The 19,172-nt window shown below is 43.9% G+C and overlaps 1 protein-coding gene across 5 annotated transcripts in view; it reads right to left on the reverse strand.

Moving 5' to 3' along the window:
* The window catches only part of Mark1 (MAP/microtubule affinity regulating kinase 1), a 103,531-nt gene that overhangs the window by 43,877 nt on the left and 40,482 nt on the right, over positions 1-19,172 (reverse strand). For 4 of the 5 annotated variants that reach the window (NM_145515.2, NM_001378876.1, XM_006497141.4 and 1 more), the window contains exons 2-3: positions 4,497-4,700; positions 2,906-2,959 (exon numbers count right to left, since the gene is read on the reverse strand). In NM_145515.2, the coding sequence (NP_663490.2) occupies positions 2,906-2,959; positions 4,497-4,700 (258 nt within the window). Of the gene's footprint in view, positions 1-2,905; positions 2,960-4,496; positions 4,701-19,172 lie in introns of those variants that run through there. The other variant, XM_030253538.1, reaches the window with a different exon arrangement.

The following is a 19,172-nucleotide window of genomic DNA, read 5'->3' on the forward strand; positions in this document are numbered from 1 at the left end:
GGCCACTCACAACCACTGTACCTCTAGTTCCAGGGGATCCAGTGCCCTCTTCTAGCCTGTGGGCACTGCATGCATGTGGTGCATAAGCATACATGCAGGCAAACACACCCATGTACACAGAATCATACAATTAAAAACTAAAGTGTAAGTAGATAAGCAATCATAGGTGACATGAGTGTCAGCAGAGACAGATATATGTAGAAGGCTCAAGTGAGGAAACCTCTACCATCTGATAAACTACTGGGCCCGCTTTCAGAAAGGACATTGCTGAGGAGATGAAAACCCTACAGTTGAAGCCTATCAGTCATGAACAAAGTCGTCCCGCTGATCTGCTGCTCACCCGGCATCCCAGAGAGCTCAAAAGAACCCCAGAGGTCACTTATGTGGGTCACAACATTCGCCAAAACCCACATAAGTGACTGTGAGATGATTCTTATACTATACAGAGGGAAGAACTGAAATCCTTTCTAGACTGTGACACTCATCAGATTAGACTCTGATTACTTACAACAAGTGACAGAGGTATGCTGTTGAAAACAGTGAAGACACATTTTCAAAGACCAGACTACTTTACAGAACTTCATATTCGAGAGGTTTTAAACAGTCGGTACTCATATTTAGATTCCTTTATCTATCGGGGATGTTGAAAAAGGAGGAAGATATTCCTATAAACAGAAGAGAATGAACGGAATAAACCGGCTTACAGGCAGTCTGAGCCAGAGTAAAATTCAGTCAAATGCTTCTAACGATGAGACCAAGACGAGGCTGAAGCTGCGTCCCATCGTCACCTCTGTTTAACAGCAATGTCCACAGCATGGAGTCATACTGACTATTTTTGCCTGTAGGACTTAACCAGCAAACGGCTTGCTCTTTGCACTCTGAACTTGAGCTACGACTGACTGGGAGATGTGCTGATGTGATGGGTAAGGACAAATCTAAATGTTCTATAAACAGAGCCAGGCAAACCATGAACTGGGCATTTTTAAAAATACTTTCACGGAGAGTAAATCTATGAACAGAATTAGAAGATACAAGCGGCATCATTTGTGTTTAGAAAAGCAACACTTTAGGCAAAGATTAAGAGGCTCTTCACAGATATTTTCATCAACAAGCAAATCTTTAGTTATTTAGACAAATATGGCAATGATCAGCTTCATGGTCAAATATTCCACCTAGTGAAGTTAATGTTAGATGACCTTTCCTGGCTCTGCTGGGAAAGACCAAGTTTGGTGCCACATTACTGGGTGACGGGGCAGAAGTTCCAAATGTCAGTTGAGATCACTCCATTGTAATCCATGGTGTGGTCCAAGAAAAGTACAAAGTATGTGTTGGAGGTGGGCAAGGCTCTGAATGCAATCTGGCAGCTGGTGTGTTCCAGCGTCCCTGGCACATGAGCGACTTCAGGTGATTCACCGGTCCAGAGAGAGAACCTTTTGTTAGCCACACCATTGATCCAGGTTGGCTGAAAGCTGCTGTTACGAGAAGAGCCATTCCCCAGAGACTAGAGCATGTCAGCACTGTATCAGCTCACAGTCCCAGAAAAAGAGCCCAGTCAACCCGAGTCCTCACTAAACAGACGCGTCACACTGCAGTTTCATTGGCTGGCAAGTTTAAAAGGAACCCAAATACTGAAGAGACAGCTCTCTACAGAGAAATGCATAAAAACACAGAGCTGCCTGGCACTGAGACCAATGGAAAGAAGGTTCTGTTTCACAAATGCAAAGTTCCAGTCCTACACTGGAATCATGGAAGTTGTAGGTAAACATAGCAGACTGAGAATTTCTTGTAAGATTTCTCTTAGGGATCAAAGTTACCTATGTAACACATCTGTAATCAGATCCTATTATACGCTACTGAAATCTCGATGGATGTTATTTCACCATAAGGAAACTATATACAGATCATACACTAAAACAGTTGCCTCATTTTTTAAAAAATATTTCTTAAGATTTATTTTATGTATGTGAGTACACTGTTGCTGTCTTCAGACACAGCAGAAGAGGGCATCGAATCTGATTACAGATGGTTGTGAGCCACCATGTGGTTGCTGGGAATTGAACTCAGGACCTCTGGAAGAGCAATCGGTGCTCTTAACCTCTGAGCCCCTGCCTCATTTTTAAAATGCTAAAAGTTTATATCTGAGAAGGTTTCCCATTGAAGTAATAAATAAAATGAGCAGCTTTGGCTACCAGACGATCCCAATGCTACTTTCTTGTTCTCCCTTCCTGCTTTGTTTTCTTCCTCGATGGAACACTGTCTACTCTGATTTAACATCTAAGATGAATTTGCATAAAGGAAGAGCCAAATGAAGTGATGAAAGAAGATACACCTACAGGGAATATTATTCAGAACTAGGTATTTACCTAAGAAGAATTCTACATACCTCAAAACTTGGGGCTGGAGAGACGGGTCAGGGGTTAGCCGCAGTGGCTGTTAACAGTGAAATCACAGAACAGAGTCTGGATTCCAACATCAACACAGCATCCTGCAAACAGCTCTAACACCACAGAAGGGCTTCATACTCACACATAGGTATATTCAACCCACACACACATGTGCATACACTGATATACACAAAATAGCCCACAATATTTTATATAAATTTTGGTACAAATTAAAGGCAGTTCATATGGCAGATCTATCTTGCTTAAGTCTATGCAAATATTCCCAAATCAAAAACTCAAGTCCCAGACTTCAAGTGTTTGGAGTACATGAGGCTCAAGCTGCATTAAACACATTTCAAACAACTCTATGATGTCATAGCCATTGTATTTTAGAGCCTGTCTTTTCTTCATGTACTGATAAACTATAGTGTTTATCTAACCAAAAATTTCATGTTTGACTTTATAGACAATTATATATTAATTAACAAACTCTCACATCACTTATTAAATTAATTAAATACCTTCTGTAGACTGGTAGGGTTTAGCTGAGTTTTGTCTATTATTTTCACAGCGACCTGAAAGAGAGAATCATTAAACTACACTTGAGATCTGTAATTCAATGCTTAAAACCCCACAAAGAAAACTGTTTTGTTTCACTCTTAGCCATGCACCACTTACTTCTATGTCATCTCACACAACCAGAAGGTATGGTTTCGATAGCTTAGAGCCTCAGCACACAATTTATCTATTGGCTTGTCGTCAACCTCCTGATTCCTCATCAACGGAATTACACCTTTGCTAGTTCTTCCATGTTTCTTCTTTTAAATTTTTAAAAATCTTGCTACCTTAATCTTTTTTTTTTCTCAAAACCTTGATAGGCAGCATTATAGGGGTGAGCGACTCTTTCTTTTTCTTTCTTTTCTGAGACAGGGTTCCTCTGTGTAGCCCTAGCTGTCCTGGAACTCACTCTGTAGACTAGGCTGGCCTCAAACTCAGAAATCCACCTGCCTCTGCCTCCCGAGTACTAGGATTAAAGTAGTTGCCTCCATCACCCAATGGGAGAATAGGCTTTAAACTTGTATTTTTAGCAAATAAAGTTATTGTACAGGCAGAGGAACTGGATATACAGACTTTAATAGAAAGCTAACAAAAGGGATCTGAAAAGAATCTTTGAAGGCTCTGCCTAGTGTAGCCCACATCTGAACAGCTCCTAGGGGTGAATGGACAAGAGAGAGACTCAATGCAGTTCACAATATCACGATATGTACAGCAAGTGAAAGCTCACTAACACGCTGTGGCTGAGACTTACAAAAAAAACAGTAAGTAATCCAGTCCTAATACAAAACTTTGGATAGTTACTGAACTAATCTTTTAACCCTGCTATACACACTATAGATTTATAGTGCAAATGCATGCAAATATATACATTTTATTGTATAACAATAATTTCAAATACACGAGATTAGTAGGATGTCCTTGTGCAAGCCAATAATCTCAGCACTTAGAAAGTAGAAGCACAAAGATCCAGATTTCAAGGTCAGCCTCGGCTGGGTAGCAAGATCAAAGCCAGTCTGGGCTGCAAAGGACCCTGTCTCAACACTTCTCACCAACCAACCAACTAACCAACCAACCAACCAACCAACCAAACAAACAAACAAATGGTACTTTAGACATTTTCTTGTCACCTGAAAAAAATTATCTATATAGTAGTAATATTAACTTAATGTTATAGCCAAACAGATAAAAGTTGGTGGGTGATTTTCTACATATTCAGACCTACCTTAGCCTAAGTGGTAATTCATAAAAACTTATCCCAGCCTCGTTCCAAAGGCAGAATGGCAACAAAACAGTAGCCAGGAGTATTTACACAGTAGACAGTTGAAGACAGCTGATCTGAGTCTCTGAGGGATGCTAAAGGTAGGGGCCAGTCTTTCCTTAGTGCTAAGGTTCATTAGTTCTGCCACAAAACAGACCTATCTGCAAATGCCCTACGTGCACACATCCCAGTGTGCACCAGATATCAGGTAGCATTCACTCCCCAATATCAACCATGAGAAAGCAAGACTCGGAGCAAGGTCCCGGCAAACATCAAGAGGCGTTATGAAAACTTACCTCTCTACCTGTTAGAACATGTCTTGCCAATTTCACTTTGGCAAAATTTCCTTTCCCTATTGTTTTCTGTAAGCGGTAATTTCCGATGTGAGGCTGTTCATCTGTCGCTGACGTAATGGAGTTTCTACACCGGGGAAGGTTCTGTCTGCTACTTGACTTGGCAGGCGGGATATGTGTTTCAGTGTAGCCATCCACAGACGTATGCTAGGAGAGAGCACAAGAGCTCACAGTCACTTAGACAATTAGAAAAGGACAATTAAAAGACCATAAACAGTTGGGTGATGGTGGAGCATGCCTTTAACCACAGCACTTGGGAGGCAGGGGCAGGTGGATCTCTCTCTGTGAGTTCAAGGCCAGCCTGGTCTACAGAGCAAGTTCTAAGACAGCCAGGGCTACACAAAAAGAAACCCTGTCTCAAAAACAAACAAACAAACAAACAAACAAACAAACAGACTATATCTGATGTTCATTAACACTTTATCTTTAATGAAAGTCCATCATAATACACAATTTTAAAATGTGAACACTATCATTTTTTCCTGCCCAGTGGGTACAAAAATTTTTACTCCACATCTTTAAGTCTGAATCTTGACTTTCAAAATTGTTAGATCCATTGCTGGGTACCACTGTACTAACCATTGTTTCTGTAAAGGCTGTTACCATTTTAAGTTGAGTGATACTATCCATGCCTACTTCATTAGAAGGTAAGTATCTCTATCAGGACAAACATCCTCACAAATATGGCTGTTACTCTAATCCACAGCTTCTTAATCTTTCCTACTTGTTGACCTTTATTTATTTATTTATTTAGAGACAGAGTCTTACATACCTTTATTTATTTATTTATTTATTTATTTATTTATTGACAGAGTCTTATGTATCCTGGGCTTCCCTACATAGTTTGTAGGGCGAAATAACTTTAATTTCTGTTCCTTCTGCCTGCGGCTCCTAAACGTTAAGACCACAGGCATGTCTCACCACATATGGTTTATACAGTGCTTGCAATCAATTTGACAGGGTCTAGGAGACGATTCTCTTAGCATATCTTTGAGGAATTGCCTAAATGAGATTAGTAGAGGTGAGAAAATCCACCTTAACTATGGCTATGACCCCCAGACTGAATAAAGAGGAGGAAGTGAGCTGCACACCAGCATCCGTCTTGACTCTGGATGCACTAGCATCCGTCCTGACTCTGGATGCATTTATGACTAGCTGCCTCATTCTCTTGCCAGCATTCCTTCTTTGCTGTGATTCCCTTCAACTGTGAGCCAAGATAAAATAAACCTTTATCCTATGCTGTTTCCTGTCAGGCATTTTGTCATAGCAAGGAGAAAAATAACTAATATGCACTCCATGGCATGCAAAAAATATACAAATGTACATACATGTTGAGAAATGATGAGAGAGAGAGAGAGAGAGAAACACACAGACACACAATTAATAAGTAAGAATAACCTCTTAAAAATCAAAACAAAGCAAAAACCAACCACCGTGTCCTTGAGAACAGCTAGAAGGGGAAGCATTTTCAACATGGGTCAGTGCTGATATATCCCATGGTATAAAAATGCCTGTTGTGGAAACAAGAAGCCAGAATTCCATCCATGCAGGGAGTTCCAATCAGAAACTCCAGAATGACTTTCAGCAGGGTTTCCCCAGTCATCTCCAGGAGCCTGTAAGTGCCTGACTTGCTGCTGCTGTGTTATCTATCTGCCACTGGCTATCTGTTCTTCTACTTGGGAGCCTCACCCTTACTAGAGGGAAACACTCTGCTCTGCCTGGGACTTTCAGGCAGGAACTCCAGCTAGCTGCCTCAATGGGCCTTCCTTGGTTCTTTCTCTTGGAAGCTGGAAGTGCCTAATCTGACGATGTCATGTCTGCTGCTTGTGACTTGCTCTTTCCCTTTTCTGTTTTCACAATTGGACTACTCCAGTCGTTTTGCCAGATGTTGTAAGTGTCCACTTGATGTTTTGCTTTCTGCTGCTTGCTATTTGTTCTTTAGTTATTGTAGATCGTTCTCTGGATAGAACATGCACATTCCAAAACCTCTTGCTGTTGTCTGCTCCACTGTAAGCCTAAGGCTCCTATAGTCCTACAACTTTTAAAGCTAAGCACAAAAAGGCCCTTCATACACAGTAACTAAATAGAAGTCCAGGGTCCTCACTGTCTTGGCACCCACACACAGCAGCTTCAGAGGAAGGAATGCCTGCTACTGTGTTTAAGAGCAGCATGAACTAAAATACTTGAAACCAACTCACATGCTGAGAGCAGTGGTAAGTGGCTCAGCCTCACTGAGCTGCAATAGACATGAGTTCCAAACTTACACACAGTTTTGCCAGGTGACTGCCCAGTGCCCTTCCACTGAGGGTAGGACACAGTTCCCCATTTCTCTAGTTCTGGTTTGGAGTTAACAATACACAAACCTAAACAAGTTTTCAAAAAGCCTTATCATGTTTCAACCTGCTCTTTGAGAATTCTGCCATTACCCAGAGCTAGCTGAACTTGTCCAGTAAACCAGAGAAGGTTGAGAGAATCATAGTTATAGAGTTAAGTCCAGATTAAACCAACGGACTCCCAGCTGGCCCTCTGACATTAGGAGACATAGGCTACTGGTTTAAGCTACTGAATACTGGAGTTTGAGTTTTTGCTACATAGCAATGTCAATGGATACATAAACTTGCCACTACTTCAATTAAAAAATTAATTTTTGTATTACTGAGGAGTGAACCCAAGACCCTGATTCTAACAGAGCACTGCTCTACTGCTGAGCTAAATCCTTGTCCCTATCAGTATCCTATAAAAAAGAAGTAAAGATAAGGGAAGCGCTTCTGAACAGTTAAAAGTCTTTTAAGACTTGTTCAAACCCTAGGGAAATTAAAAAAGAAAAGTAAGATTGGTAGACAATCAATCCCTTAAGGAGACATCTTTGTTTGGCATAAGCTGCGTAGGGGCAGAACTCTTGAATATTTGTCTCCAGTGATATATGATGGATGGATGAATCAGCAGATACTGGAGAATATAGTACCTATGGGCCCAGACTGCAGTCTGATCATACATCATGGGAGGATCAGAAGACCCTGGAGAAGACAGCACCCATGGGCATACAGACTGCAGTCCAATCATATATGATGGATATCTTTTTCTTTCAAAAGGACTAGTTCTCCAGGTGAGCCAGCCCTGCCCTTCCCTAGCTGTTGGGAAAGTGGGCCCTGTACCTTGCCTGGGCAGCACAGTAGAGCTGGCCCTGGTCGAGGGGGCACAGGTAAGCCAGCCCCAAGGATGAGAGCACAGGAAAGCTGGCCCTACCACTTGTCTGCTGTGAGGTAACATGGGTGGGGCGATGCCCCCTTCCCTTGCCACCAGCAATAGCCAGGAGAGCTAGCCTTGGGGTCATGAGAGGAAGGGAGCTAGCCTTTCCTCTCATTGACTGTAGCACTTGAGAGAGCAGGCCCTGCACCTTGACTGGGCGGAGGCATGGGTGTGGGTGAACAGACCCCAAGGGCATGAGAGCTGACTTGCCTTATGTTGATGGCAGCATTGAGTGCTCTAGTTAAAGCAGTGTTGGAGAGCTAGCCCTGGTAGTGCCTAGAGGGAGAACCGGTGGGGTGACTAGCTCAGCTACCATGCAGGCCCAGATCTAGACTCTGAATTGGCCCACCCCCAAATCTATATCATCTGCAAATGGTCTGGATGTGTAAAGGGGCCAGTCCTGCTTTCAGGAGCTTCAGGATCTCCATGACACAGGGCAACAACAGGATAACTTGGAGGAGTCCCCGTGAGGATCCAACGCTGATAGTGTCACAGGAGCCAGAGCTCTTGAACCAGACCAATGACTCACTGCAGTGAGCATTCACAAGTGAAGATGTGTGGACAGAGGGACACACTGCGGGTCACACTGCGACACACTACAGCTCCCATTATGAGAGGCTGTCTCTGCTTTGTTTTTGTTGCTGCTGTTGTCTGTTTGTGTGCTGCAGGGGTGAAGGCCTGCCATGAGGTGATGGGCAGGCGCACAGGACAGGAGTGCATGATAGGAAACTCACAAAGAATCAATACAAAGTAAAAAGGGGGGGCTAGCTCTCATCATTAAAGACAGTCAATCAATAAGTCTTCCACAGGAGTCTTAAATAAGGAATCAAAATATATAGTTCTGACATGAGACATTCATCAAGAACAACTATTATAAAAATACGTATTTTTTCTTAGGCTTGTCAGCTTCACTCAGGAGTACATCTTTCCTTAAGGGTCTCTGAAGAACTGTTTGTATAGTTTATCTTACTCCTTCCCGATCAATGGCTTAATTCTCAAGTAAGAATCCTGGCAAGAATGTGGATTTAATTCCTACTAAACAATGGCTTCAGTTTAGAATTCAATGTTATGGCTGTTAAATACAAGATCTGATGGTAGCCTAATTACAGCATTTCTCTGGGTTTTAGTTCACACTTTTATCAGAACAAATTCTAATGCTATTCTTCTTTCTCAAGTTGTCCACTTGATCCAGAAAATCCCAACTTCTTTGATCTTTCTGCAGCAGCAGCAGAATGACCCTAAAGCTGCCCAAGTGCTCAGCAGACTCTAGAGGACCAGAGATGGAGATCTTAACGGTTTTCATACCTGAATCCCATGGGTCACCAGACTCCAACTACTAAGACTGTCCCTGTAGCACTAGTTACGGTAAAGGTCTCCAACTCAGGAGCTGCTCATACTTGGACACAGGTAATGGTCTGTGTCCTTAACCAGGTGGTGGAGATAGAAAGGACGTAAGTATTTACCTCTGAACGACCTCAGTCTGAGGAGTAGGTAACGGCTTGTGTGAAGGTGTAATGAGCACCCCGTGGTAACAAATATGGCACAAAGGGAAGACAGACAAAGACAGTCCAGCCTGCAGATAACCAACCCTGCTCCTGAGCATCTGGTACCTGCAACTACTTCTGTTACCAACTTCTGTGCGAACCACATTTCTTTTCTGTGGGCAACAGAAACAGTTTTGGCTAGCTAAAGTAGAAAAGGAATTTTAAAGTCTGTTGAGTAGTTGAAAAATTCTTCAACAATGAAACTTGTTTCAGAGGAAAAAAAGAGAAGAATGGGCAAATGGGCAAAATAAAATAGTTATCTATAGTACTGAGAGGTGTCAATGAGATAAAATGAAGTAAGTGGAGGCACATAGCACGCTGCCCTAGGATGGACAGGACAGACGGCCATCTGCACTCCACCTGAAGATGATGAAGAACAGGCACATGGTGGAAGAACACTAGGCAGTGAAATGAAAACAAGTCAGGTGTGCTTGGTGAGTTCATGGGAGGAAGGCACAGAGGCAAACACAGCTAAAAAGGGCATCTTTGTCCAAGGCCCACAACTTGAAAATCCAGTTGTCCAAATTAAAAAACTGCAAGTTTCTCCTATCAGTATTCAAATGGTATGAATGCCTGCACAACAGTCCACACAAAATCAGTTGAAAGGCAAGGAAGGCACAAGACTAACAAATAGGTAAAGAACAAGCAAGTGGAGACGTGAGCAAGGCAATCAGCAAACAGATAATAACGCTACTAAAGACAGGCCACAGATCTCTCCCATAATTATAATAAAACTCTACATTATGGCTCAAGGTGTTGTGGACATTTAATGGGCATTGGTTCTTTGACTCTTTATAATAACTTCACTGAGAAGCACACCATGACCCACACTTCACAGAGGAGGAAGGTGTGCTTTGGAGAAGCTGTGGCATGTCTGACTCTTCTGGGTTCATCCAGGTGTGTGCAACTTCAGTTCAGAGTCTAGAGAGATGGCTCTGCAGTTTGGAGCAACTGTTCTTGCAGAGAACCTGGGTTTGATTCCCAGCACCCACATGGCAGCTAATAACCATCCATACGTAAGTCCAGTTCCAGGAAACCCAATGCTTTCTTCTGGCCCTCACAGGCACAATCATACATGAAGACAAAGCATGCATATGAAATAAATTAAATCTAAAAATCTTTAAGGTGAGATTGATCCATCACCTGTGAATATGAGAAAAGGAACCCGCAATGGATGTTTCACTGGGCAGCAGATCTTCCATTGCTTCAACTATTTCTGACTGTATTGAAGTCAGAAGGTAGCCTTGTAAGTTCTGGACAACTAAGTGCAGTTTATAAATATCAGGGGAAAATCAGAAACCTTCAAAGTCAATTGAGAATTACACTTTCACAATTGAGCTTGGTAAAGACATACCATATTTAAACATATATCAAAATTAGACCCCGATTTCAACTGCTAAATTCAAATCCTCCCACGAGGGTGTGTCATGCTTGGTTTTTTGTTTTTGTTTGTTGTTTTTTGTTTGTGTTGTTATAGACCAGGAATACTCTCTTCTCCATGGCGTCTCACTTCACGAGCTCGGCTCTGGTTTATTTTCATCATTTCACTACTCAAGTGTTGCGGAGCCCAATACTAAAGGAACAAACAGCCCATCTTCCCACGCGCACAGCCAGAGACAGCTGAGTGGGACACACGCCTCCATCCGGCCCAGACCTGAGTTAATAGCAAGTCATTTCCCAGCCGCTCCAGAGCTTCTGGCTTCAGCTTGTTTTCTGAACCCCACCCTGCTACCCCACTATTCAATGATCCGCTTAACTCTGTGAGCAGAACTTTATTTAGACCTATTATATACACAGTACTGTTCTATAGGAGGGGATAACTAAACAGTCCTGCTTTTGCAGAGGGAAACAGAAAGAGAAAGGGATGGTGAATATGTGAGTACAGAGCACCAACTAGCAGTCCCTGGTATGAGGGACACTGAAACTGATTAAGTGCAAAGCAAGGGCTGCCATGAAAGGGCTGGTCTTTGGGAAGAGACCGAAGTGAAGTGAACAGCTAGAGTCAGAGAGGAGAGATATGGAGACTTACCTAGTAAAGAGTCTCTTAATTAAACAAGCACTTCAGATCCTTCCTCTCTACACACTGAAGCTGTGAAGAAAAAAATCCCCCTTCTCATGGCCTCTGCTCACCTGTCTTCATTCATGCCCAAACCTACAAGTTTGGCTCCTTTTCATGACATGTCAGGTTGAAGGTGCTCAATGTCTAACCAAGAAGGAAGACCAAGCTCGTCTCAGAGGACAAAGGGCCTATTTACTCTCCCAGGAGATTACGGCCTTCTCCTTTGTGAAATCCTGGCAGCAGCCGAGGACATGAGACTGCCGAGAGATACTCCAGTGAGAAAGAACACACCTCCACATTAGCCCAGAGTGAACAGAAGGCCCAGAGAGCACTCTCCACTCTGCTATAGCTGTGTCAGACTAACTCTCAGTCTAATATCAAATGAGGACGGTGGTGTCCTCTTACAGATACAACCCTTGCTTAGTGAGTGGATATCCACACTTGCTGAGAAGTAGGACCACACAGTACCAGACTGCATGGTAGGGCTAATTCACAGCTCTGCTCCAGACTCTGTAATGTGCTACTAAGTAAATTGCACCAGTAAAAATACAGGCCCTGGCTATTGAAAATTAATAACCACTTGCACCTTCCCAAGTCATGTGGTAAAAGAATCAAGAAATTATGCTTTCAATAACAGAGGAATAACTTGTATTAGAGAAGTCAGCCAGCAGATTCGAAAATATAGTTTTCTAGACAAAACATTAAAGGCAATTCTTAGGCAGCTTAGAAGAGCAGAATGCACGCAAAATAGGGAGAGAAGCTGAGGAAGGAACGAATCTTCACTAAGCAAAATCCCCCCTACACACACACACACACACACACACACACACACACACACACACCCCATCCAAAAGAAGGTCTCTCAGGACCAAGTGTGCAGTGCACACTTGTACTCCCAGCACTAGGGATACAGAGGTAGGGGGGAATCTCTGTGAGTTTGAGGCCAGTTTGATCTACACAGTGAGTTCCAGGACAGCCAGAGGTATGTAATATAAACAGACCATCATGAAAAAAATTAAACTGGGGAGGGGGGAGGAGAGGATGGCCTCTCTACACTTTATATAACTGAGGCTAGCCCTGACCTTACAATTGTCCCGACTCAGCTTCCTGAGTGGTGGGATTACAGGTGTGCCACCAGGCCAGGGGAAGTCTGTCAGCAACCCCACCTCCCACCCTCCCACCCCTCTCCTCACCTCCACCCCCTCACACAGTTTCCATCTTAGAAACAAGCTCTAGCCCGATTAGTTCCAGACAGCTTACATTCAAGTGGGAAACAAGCTCTGTCAGCTACAGGAATCTGTGGGTACAGCCGGTGCTATAGAAAATGGCTAGAAAGTAAGAGAAAATCTTGAGAGAAATGAAGTCACAAAGGACTATGGAAGTTTTCTATCAGCTACAAGAACTTCTTTCTAAGGATGACCGAGAGAATGGCCAAGAAGCAGATTAGAGGCCACAGGCGGAAGCCAAATGGGAATAGTGCAGATCTGGGCTGCCACATACTGCTGAGAATTCACACTTGGAGAAAAAGTTTGAAGACACAAATGCACTCCAAAGGCTTTATCCAATGAAAGTGTTCTTTCCAGGCAAGAGGAGTAAGAGCAGAAGGATTCGTTACTGCACATACAACAATGTATGGTCTGTTAAGTGGTGATCACGGGGAGCAAGCGGACCGTCCGGAGGAGTGAGGGACTCCAGAACAGTCCATGGGGTGCTGATATGGGTAAGTCTATGTCTCCCGCCTCTCGATCTGATATATGACCACTTACAGTAAAACATGGTCTGCACGCCCAACACAAGCCATGGGAGTAAGTATATGTGACAAAGCACGCAGAGGTTGGGGAACTAACTGATCTAGGGTCAGAGGCTGTGTAGGCCACAGTAAACCATGTATGCCGTCGCCACAGAAGTGCACCTGTAAACACCACACAGCAGTTAGGAGCCAAGAAAGATAGTGAAGTGGGATACTAAGAAAAAGTTTTATTATCTTAGAAGTAGACAAGACAGGGAGAATACAAATAATAACACCCAAAATAATATGCCAAGCAAACCAAAAGAACAGCATCTCAATTGCTAACCAAACTGACCATAAGTCATAATTAACATGAATGGACAATTCAAACCATACTATCAAGTGAATTTTTTTTGTTTTCTTTTTTTTTTTTTTTTCCATTTTTTATTAGGTATTTAGCTCATTTACATTTCCAATGCTATACCAAAAGTCCCCCATACCCACCCACCCCCACTCCCCTACCCACCCACTCCCCCTTTTTGGCCCTGGCGTTCCCCTGTACTGGGGCATACAAAGTTTGCGTGTCCAATGGGCCTCTCTTTCCAGTGATGGCCGATTAGGCCATCTTTTGATACATATGCAGCTAGAGTCAAGAGCTCCGGGGTACTGGTTAGTTCATAATGTTGTTCCACCTATAGGGTTGCAGATCCCTTTAGCTCCTTGGGTACTTTCTCTAGCTCCTCCATTGGGAGCCCTGTGATCCATCCATTAGCTGACTGTGAGTATCCACTTCTGTGTTTGCTAGGCCCCGGCATAGTCTCACAAGAGACAGCTACATCTGGGTCCTTTCAATAAAATCTTGCTAGTGTATGCAATGGTGTCAGCGTTTGGATGCTGATTATGGGGTGGATCCCTGGATATGGCAGTCTCTACATGGTCCATCCTTTCATCTCAGCTCCAAACTTTGTCTCTGTAACTCCTTCCATGGGTGTTTTGTTCCCAATTCTAAGGAGGGGCATAGTGTCCACACTACACATGAAACTCAAGAAGAATCAAGTGAATTTTTAATATAAAAACCTAGATGCTGTCTTCAAGAATGCACTTTCAGTATCGATGGGTTGAAGGTCAAATGATGGAAAAGTTAGGCAATACAATATATGAGCACAAGCTAGCTGGCCTCGCTATGAGCATATCAGACAAAACAGACTCCACAGTGTGACGCAAAGGTAAGAGTTACTGAAGTCACCAGGAAGGTATAAAGATCCTAAATACGTGTGTGTCTAAAAACTGACAGAGTGAAAGGTCAGCAAGGGCAAAGCCTCAACAACCATGGCTGAAGACTCCATGAATCTTAGCAGCGGACGACACTGTGAGGAGACGCTGGGCATCAAGTACAGAGAGGAACGAAGGCCACAACTAACCAGAACACGCTCCAGATCTGAAGCCAGGTCATGGGCCTTGCCCAGCAGACACCTTGCTCACGCCTCTCAGCACCTCACTTCAGCTTGTTCTCTTGCACACAGAGGTGCTTCACCCTGCTGGGAGCATGGCTGAGGTCAGAGAGCCTCAGGACCAAGCCACCACCTACCCTCACTTGCTGTACTCCCTTTGCTACACAGCGGGATGAGACAGTGTCCCACCATCCTCCGTTGTCGTGTCTCCAGTGGAAACAGCCCAGTGACCTGGGGGTTCTCTGGAAAGAGTAGCTTCGTGACGTAAATGTATTTAAACCACTAGGAGAGAGGACTGTTCATTGAGAGTGGAAGACCTGTGACTCTCCTCTGTGCCCCTACAGTCATCAGCACATCTTCCAAAGAGCACCTAAAACTTTCCAATGCAAGTGCCATCTATAAACAAGTCTTTAAGACTCTGAACACTGTGTTTGCCTATCTGTCATTCAATATAGCAACTATCACTGAATAGACCAACGAAGCACGTGAGTATTTATTTAAGCATCCAGCCTAAGTCCTAATGCTAAGTCACCACTAATTATTATTTTATCTCCTTCTTTAACGTAAGCAAAGCTGAGCGAGCTGGGTAGCACAGTAGTCCAGCACTTGCCTAGCTTGAGTGGAACTACCCCAAAACAACACAACTTGCAAAAAAGATCTTCAGCCCAATTAACAAATAGAAAATGATTTTATTTTGTACTTCATAGTTTCGACGGTATTCACATACCCATTTCCAGAAGCACAAGAAATAAAAACTTAAGTTTAGCAATTTAAAAAGCTGGCTGTTAAACTGCCACTAAAGCCCTTTGATAGCACCAATACTAAACGCTGCAGAATACAGGAACTATACGAGTGGTGACCTTCCTGTTCTCAAGGAAGACGTGCTCAGTTTCCCAAACCTTTCATGTTAGAGCTAGTCTTCCCCTGATTTATTCGAGAAACTAGAACTGGTTTGGTTTGGTTTGGTTTTTTTTTTTTAAAAACCTAAACAGTATGTTGATTTTTAAAAAGTTGCTAATATGGTTTATTAACAGAGCCAATGAACCTAAAGAAAATCTTGGCCAATATTACTTAACAGTATGTTTATGACTTGCCATTATAATCGGGTAAATGTTTTGGAGGTAGAGTTAACGCTATGTAAGAAATACATTACAATTTATTACCTCTGTCTGAGAACAAGAAGCAGCAGTAAGTGACGACTAAGCATGTCCTATCAACTTCCCCACTCAGCACAGCAGGGCACTGAGGGTCTGCAGGACCTTTGCATAGGAAAGAATACTTTCCTATGTGTGAGGAAAATGATTTCTGTATCTAGTAGAACTATAAGACCAAAAAATAAAAGTAAATTAGTAAAATATTTTTATGAATATACTACTGAGTTCAATAAAGTTTCAAGAGGGAGGAAACACCCCCAGTTACATTCTGAAGAGAAAAATGCCAAGTCGACTCTTAAGATACCTCATGTTCAGCTCACACAAACCCCTAGGAAGCGCCTGCCGTCGGCCCCAGCACTAGGAAGAGCCTGCCGTCGGCCCAGCACTAGGAAGAGCCTGCCGTCGGTCGGCCCAGCACTAGGAAGAGCCTGCCGTCGGCCCAGCACTAGGAAGAGCCTGCCGTCGGTCGGCCCAGCACTAGGAAGAGCCTGCCGTCGGTCGGCCCAGCACTAGGAAGAGCCTGCCGTCGGTCGGCCCAGCACTAGGAAGAGCCTGCTGTCGGCCCAGCACTAGGAAGAGCCTGCCGTCGGCCCCAGCACTAGGAAGAGCCTGCCGTCGGCCCCAGCACTAGGAAGAGCCTGCCGTCGGTCGGCCCAGCACTAGGAAGAGCCTGCCGTCGGTCGGCCCAGCACTAGGAAGAGCCTGCCGTCGGCCCAGCACTAGGAAGAGCCTGCCGTCGGTCGGCCCAGCACTAGGAAGAGCCTGCCGTCGGCCCAGCACTAGGAAGAGCCTGCCGTCGGTCGGCCCAGCACTAGGAAGAGCCTGCCGTCGGCCCCAGCACCTGCCCTTCCTTAACCACACCAGGCTCAACGAACATTTCTGGTCCTCCTATTGCTATTTGTAACAAGGTACTTATTAAAAGTGCCTTTTATCAAGGTACCTACCCCAGACCTTAAACTCAACTACGTGGCAACTGTATACACACAGTCAAAACTGAAAATTAACTTTTACAGACTTAACAAACAGAATCAGTCCCTTTCAAATTTCAAGGCCAGACCTCAGAGAAACTTTTCTCTTCCATATTTCTAAACAAAATGCCTCCACGCCCCGCTACTCAGTCTTGTGCTTTCTCCGAACGCTCTACTGTGCCTGGAGACTTGGAGCAGCTGCAGCAGGTTCCCCATATGAACAGCTGGCTTTGAGGAGGTAACGACAAGGTAGCCGGGAAGAGAGGTACACAGGAGACGGAGCGGCCACTCCTTTTGCTTTTTATTTTATTTTATTATTTAAGAAGGGAGAGAATGGACTGTACTTAATGTCAATTAGAAGATAAAGTAGGGAAAGAGGTTGAAGAGAGCAGAGGTGAGGAGGAAGGTGAGTTCCTAGGAAGGTGGAGGGCGAGAAGAACTAGAGCCTTGATGGGGAGATCGACCGGCAGCTAGAAGAAAGACATCTCTTCTCCCATAACAAACAGGAAGGAAGAGAAACCAGGTCTCTGGTACGCTGGACCATGCTAACTGGAGGAATTCTGATCTGGTGGTTTTTGGTTTCTCTGATAGAGGTTAAAGCACTTTCTAAGGGAAGATAAGGGACAGAGAGGATTTCAGAGAGCAGAAAATTATTGAAATAACCTCTGAATATAATAAAGACAAGCTCACCAACGACAGTGAGGAAGGTACTGGGTAGTGCTGACAGACCAGCTGAGCCTGAAACCACAGATGGAATGAGGCTGTGACAAGTCTGGTGGTGGCAACCCTCAGATGTCCAGAGGCAGGTTACTAAGACAGCAGATATTGATCTTAACATGGAGTGTGTCAAACAGGTACCAACAAAATATCAAGGTAAACATTCTTGGAAATGATGGATAATAACGTCTGCTGTTTAGGGGATTATCTGCCAACAAGTCTGACAACCTGAGTTTGATCCCCAGGCCCCACATGGTAGAAAGAGAGAACCAAGCGCTAGAAGTTGTTCTCTGACCTCCACATGTGCAGTGTTATGGGAACACACACACACACACACACACACACACACACACATGGGCAGATAGAGATAAGGATATATACTGCAGTATCTAGTCAGATCCAAGAATACCTTTAACAAGACTAGCTGAGAAAGCAGCTAGAAGGCTGAGTGACTGTGGCACAGGCCTTCAGTGAGTGGATTTGGTGACTCTTAAACAGTGAGTCATCTCTCCAGCCCCAGTGACTTTTCCAAAAAACAAAACAAAAACAGAAATCCACCCCCAATTAACCGTGTCTCTGAATGATGGAACAGTGAGAGAAGCAACTTCCCGCGGTTTCCAGGGGAGAGAACTACAGAAGTTTGAATAATTGAACACAAAGGAAAATTTAGGAAACCGAAATGTCAAATTTTGTACTTCATAGTAAAGGAAAAATAATAACTAGAAAAAAAAAGCCTTAGATCTCTCAGTGTAGATTACAACTCCTTACCTCAAGATAAATCTTCAGTAGATGAGGGGGGTGGGGAGGGAGAGAGGGAGGAGGAGAGAGAGAGAGAGACCATAGACATACTTGAGGAAGCAAGCAGAGAGCACACACTGGCTTTCCTGTTTGTGTGCACGTGTTTCGCTTCAGGTTCAATGTCTAAGTGTGACAGAAAGCAGATGCCATGAAACTGAAGAAATGTAAGAGCACTAACTTTAAACACCGGATGGACAATGTCTTTGTCTGCTGAGACAGTCTCGCTCTGCCCTAGGCCGGTGCAGCTCTGTGAACTCTGCCATGTTGGGAATAAAGAGACTAGTCCCCAGCGCTGACTTGAGAAACAAAACAAAAACTCTCCCTATAGCAGAAGTACAAATTAATAAGCTGAGAAAAGCAATTGCGAGAGACCGGGCAGATGGTTGATTTCCTAATCCGAAAGCTTCATCGATTCTCCCCAAGCACTCAGTGACAAGAGGAGGTACGCAGAGGACAGCACGCAGAGCTTGAAAAGGAGCTACGCTGACTTAGCTTCCTGAGGACAGCCAATCATGGCAGAGACAGCTACACACGGAAGCTGCAGAGAGTACGTAACTACAGCTGCTACATGAGGGAAGATTAAATTTAGAGAATGTTAGCTGGTGAAAGTATACTACAGTTGGGGAGATAATCTTCAGATTACTATTTATTCCTAGTTGTTTACACTACAGACACAATCATAGGGACACCTAAGGATGAACGCTGCAGAGGAACCTACTGCAGCACTGTCTCAGCAGAAGGTAGAAGCAGCAGGTCTGCCAACAGGAACTGCTGCTGTGTGGATGGCATGGCCTCTCTGTCTGCACATACATGAGCAAACATCAGTGCAAATGCCTCAGTAAGCTCAGGTCCCTCACACAGTTCCACAGAGACAAAAGGTGAGTGATGACCTCTAGGGACAGAAGCTAGGAGTCATAGAAACACCGGAACTCACAAGTACTTGGTTTTTC

Source organism: Mus musculus, chromosome 1 (assembly GCF_000001635.26).
Source record: "Mus musculus strain C57BL/6J chromosome 1, GRCm38.p6 C57BL/6J".
Lineage (NCBI taxonomy): Eukaryota > Metazoa > Chordata > Mammalia > Rodentia > Muridae > Mus > Mus musculus.